Source organism: Eimeria mitis, genomic scaffold (genome assembly GCF_000499745.2).
Source record: "Eimeria mitis Houghton genomic scaffold, Emh_scaff4070, whole genome shotgun sequence".
NCBI lineage: Eukaryota > Apicomplexa > Conoidasida > Eucoccidiorida > Eimeriidae > Eimeria > Eimeria mitis.
Genome location: NW_013572402.1, coordinates 3,727 through 4,611, shown reverse-complemented (window position 1 = coordinate 4,611; position 885 = coordinate 3,727). Strand labels below are relative to the sequence as shown.

General features: G+C 54.5%; 1 protein-coding gene across 1 annotated transcript in view; it reads right to left on the bottom strand.

Moving 5' to 3' along the window:
* EMH_0072190 (uncharacterized protein) overlaps positions 1 to 885 on the bottom strand; it is a gene marked incomplete at both ends in the record, with an annotated part of 4,546 nt that overhangs the window by 969 nt on the left and 2,692 nt on the right. The window contains one exon of the mRNA XM_013499184.1: positions 596 to 880. Within this exon, the coding sequence (XP_013354638.1) occupies positions 596 to 880 (285 nt within the window). The remainder of the gene's footprint in view (positions 1 to 595; positions 881 to 885) is intronic.

Genomic DNA, 885 nt, shown 5'->3' with positions numbered 1-885 from the left:
ATAAATAAAAAAATAAGTAAATACAACAAAATATAGAAATTCAAATTGCAGCTACAGCAGCAGCAGCAACGAAGCAGCAGCAGCAGCAGCAGCAGCAGCAGCAGCAGCAGCAGCAGCAGCAGCAGAAGGTTTACTTGAATGTTTGTGTGATTTGGTATCTCTTGGCTAGGTCGGGGTACACGTAACACTTCCTATCAAACTGCAGCACATCCGCTGCAGCAGCAGCAGCAGCAGCAGCAGCAGCAGCAACAGCAGCAGCAGCAGCAGCAGCAACTGCAGGATTAAGCGCATGCTGCAAGGGGGGGAACAGCAGCTGCTTCTGCTGCGTGGATTCATTGAAATACAGCCATCAACTGCAGCAGCAACAACTGCAGCAGCAGCAGCAACAGCAGCAGAAGCAACTGCAGCAGCAGTAACAATTGCAGCAGCAGCAACAAGTGCAGCAGCAAGGCCAGAAGGACTAGCAACAACTCCATTAGCAGCAACAGCAGCAGCAGCAGCAACAACAACTGCAGCAGCAACAACTGCAGCAGCAACAACAACAGCAGCAGCAGCAACTGCAACTGCAGCAGCAGCAGCAGCAGCAGCAGCATACCTGTGTTGCAGTGCATGAGCATAGCAGCAGCAAGAGCCAGCTCTACAGCTTTTTTGTTGGGCGAGGGGAGGGCCCCCCCATCCCCGAGACACACAGGACACACCCGTGTATTACACTCATCCTGCTGCTGCTGCTGCTGCTGCTGCTGCTGCTCGTGCTGCTGCTGCTGCTGCTGCTGCTGCTGCTGCTGCTGAAGCCAGGGAAGTGACGAGGGAGGTTCCTCCATCCGCTGCTGCATCAGATCATCAGCAGAGCCCGCAGCAGCAGCAGCAGCAGCTGCAGCATCTGCA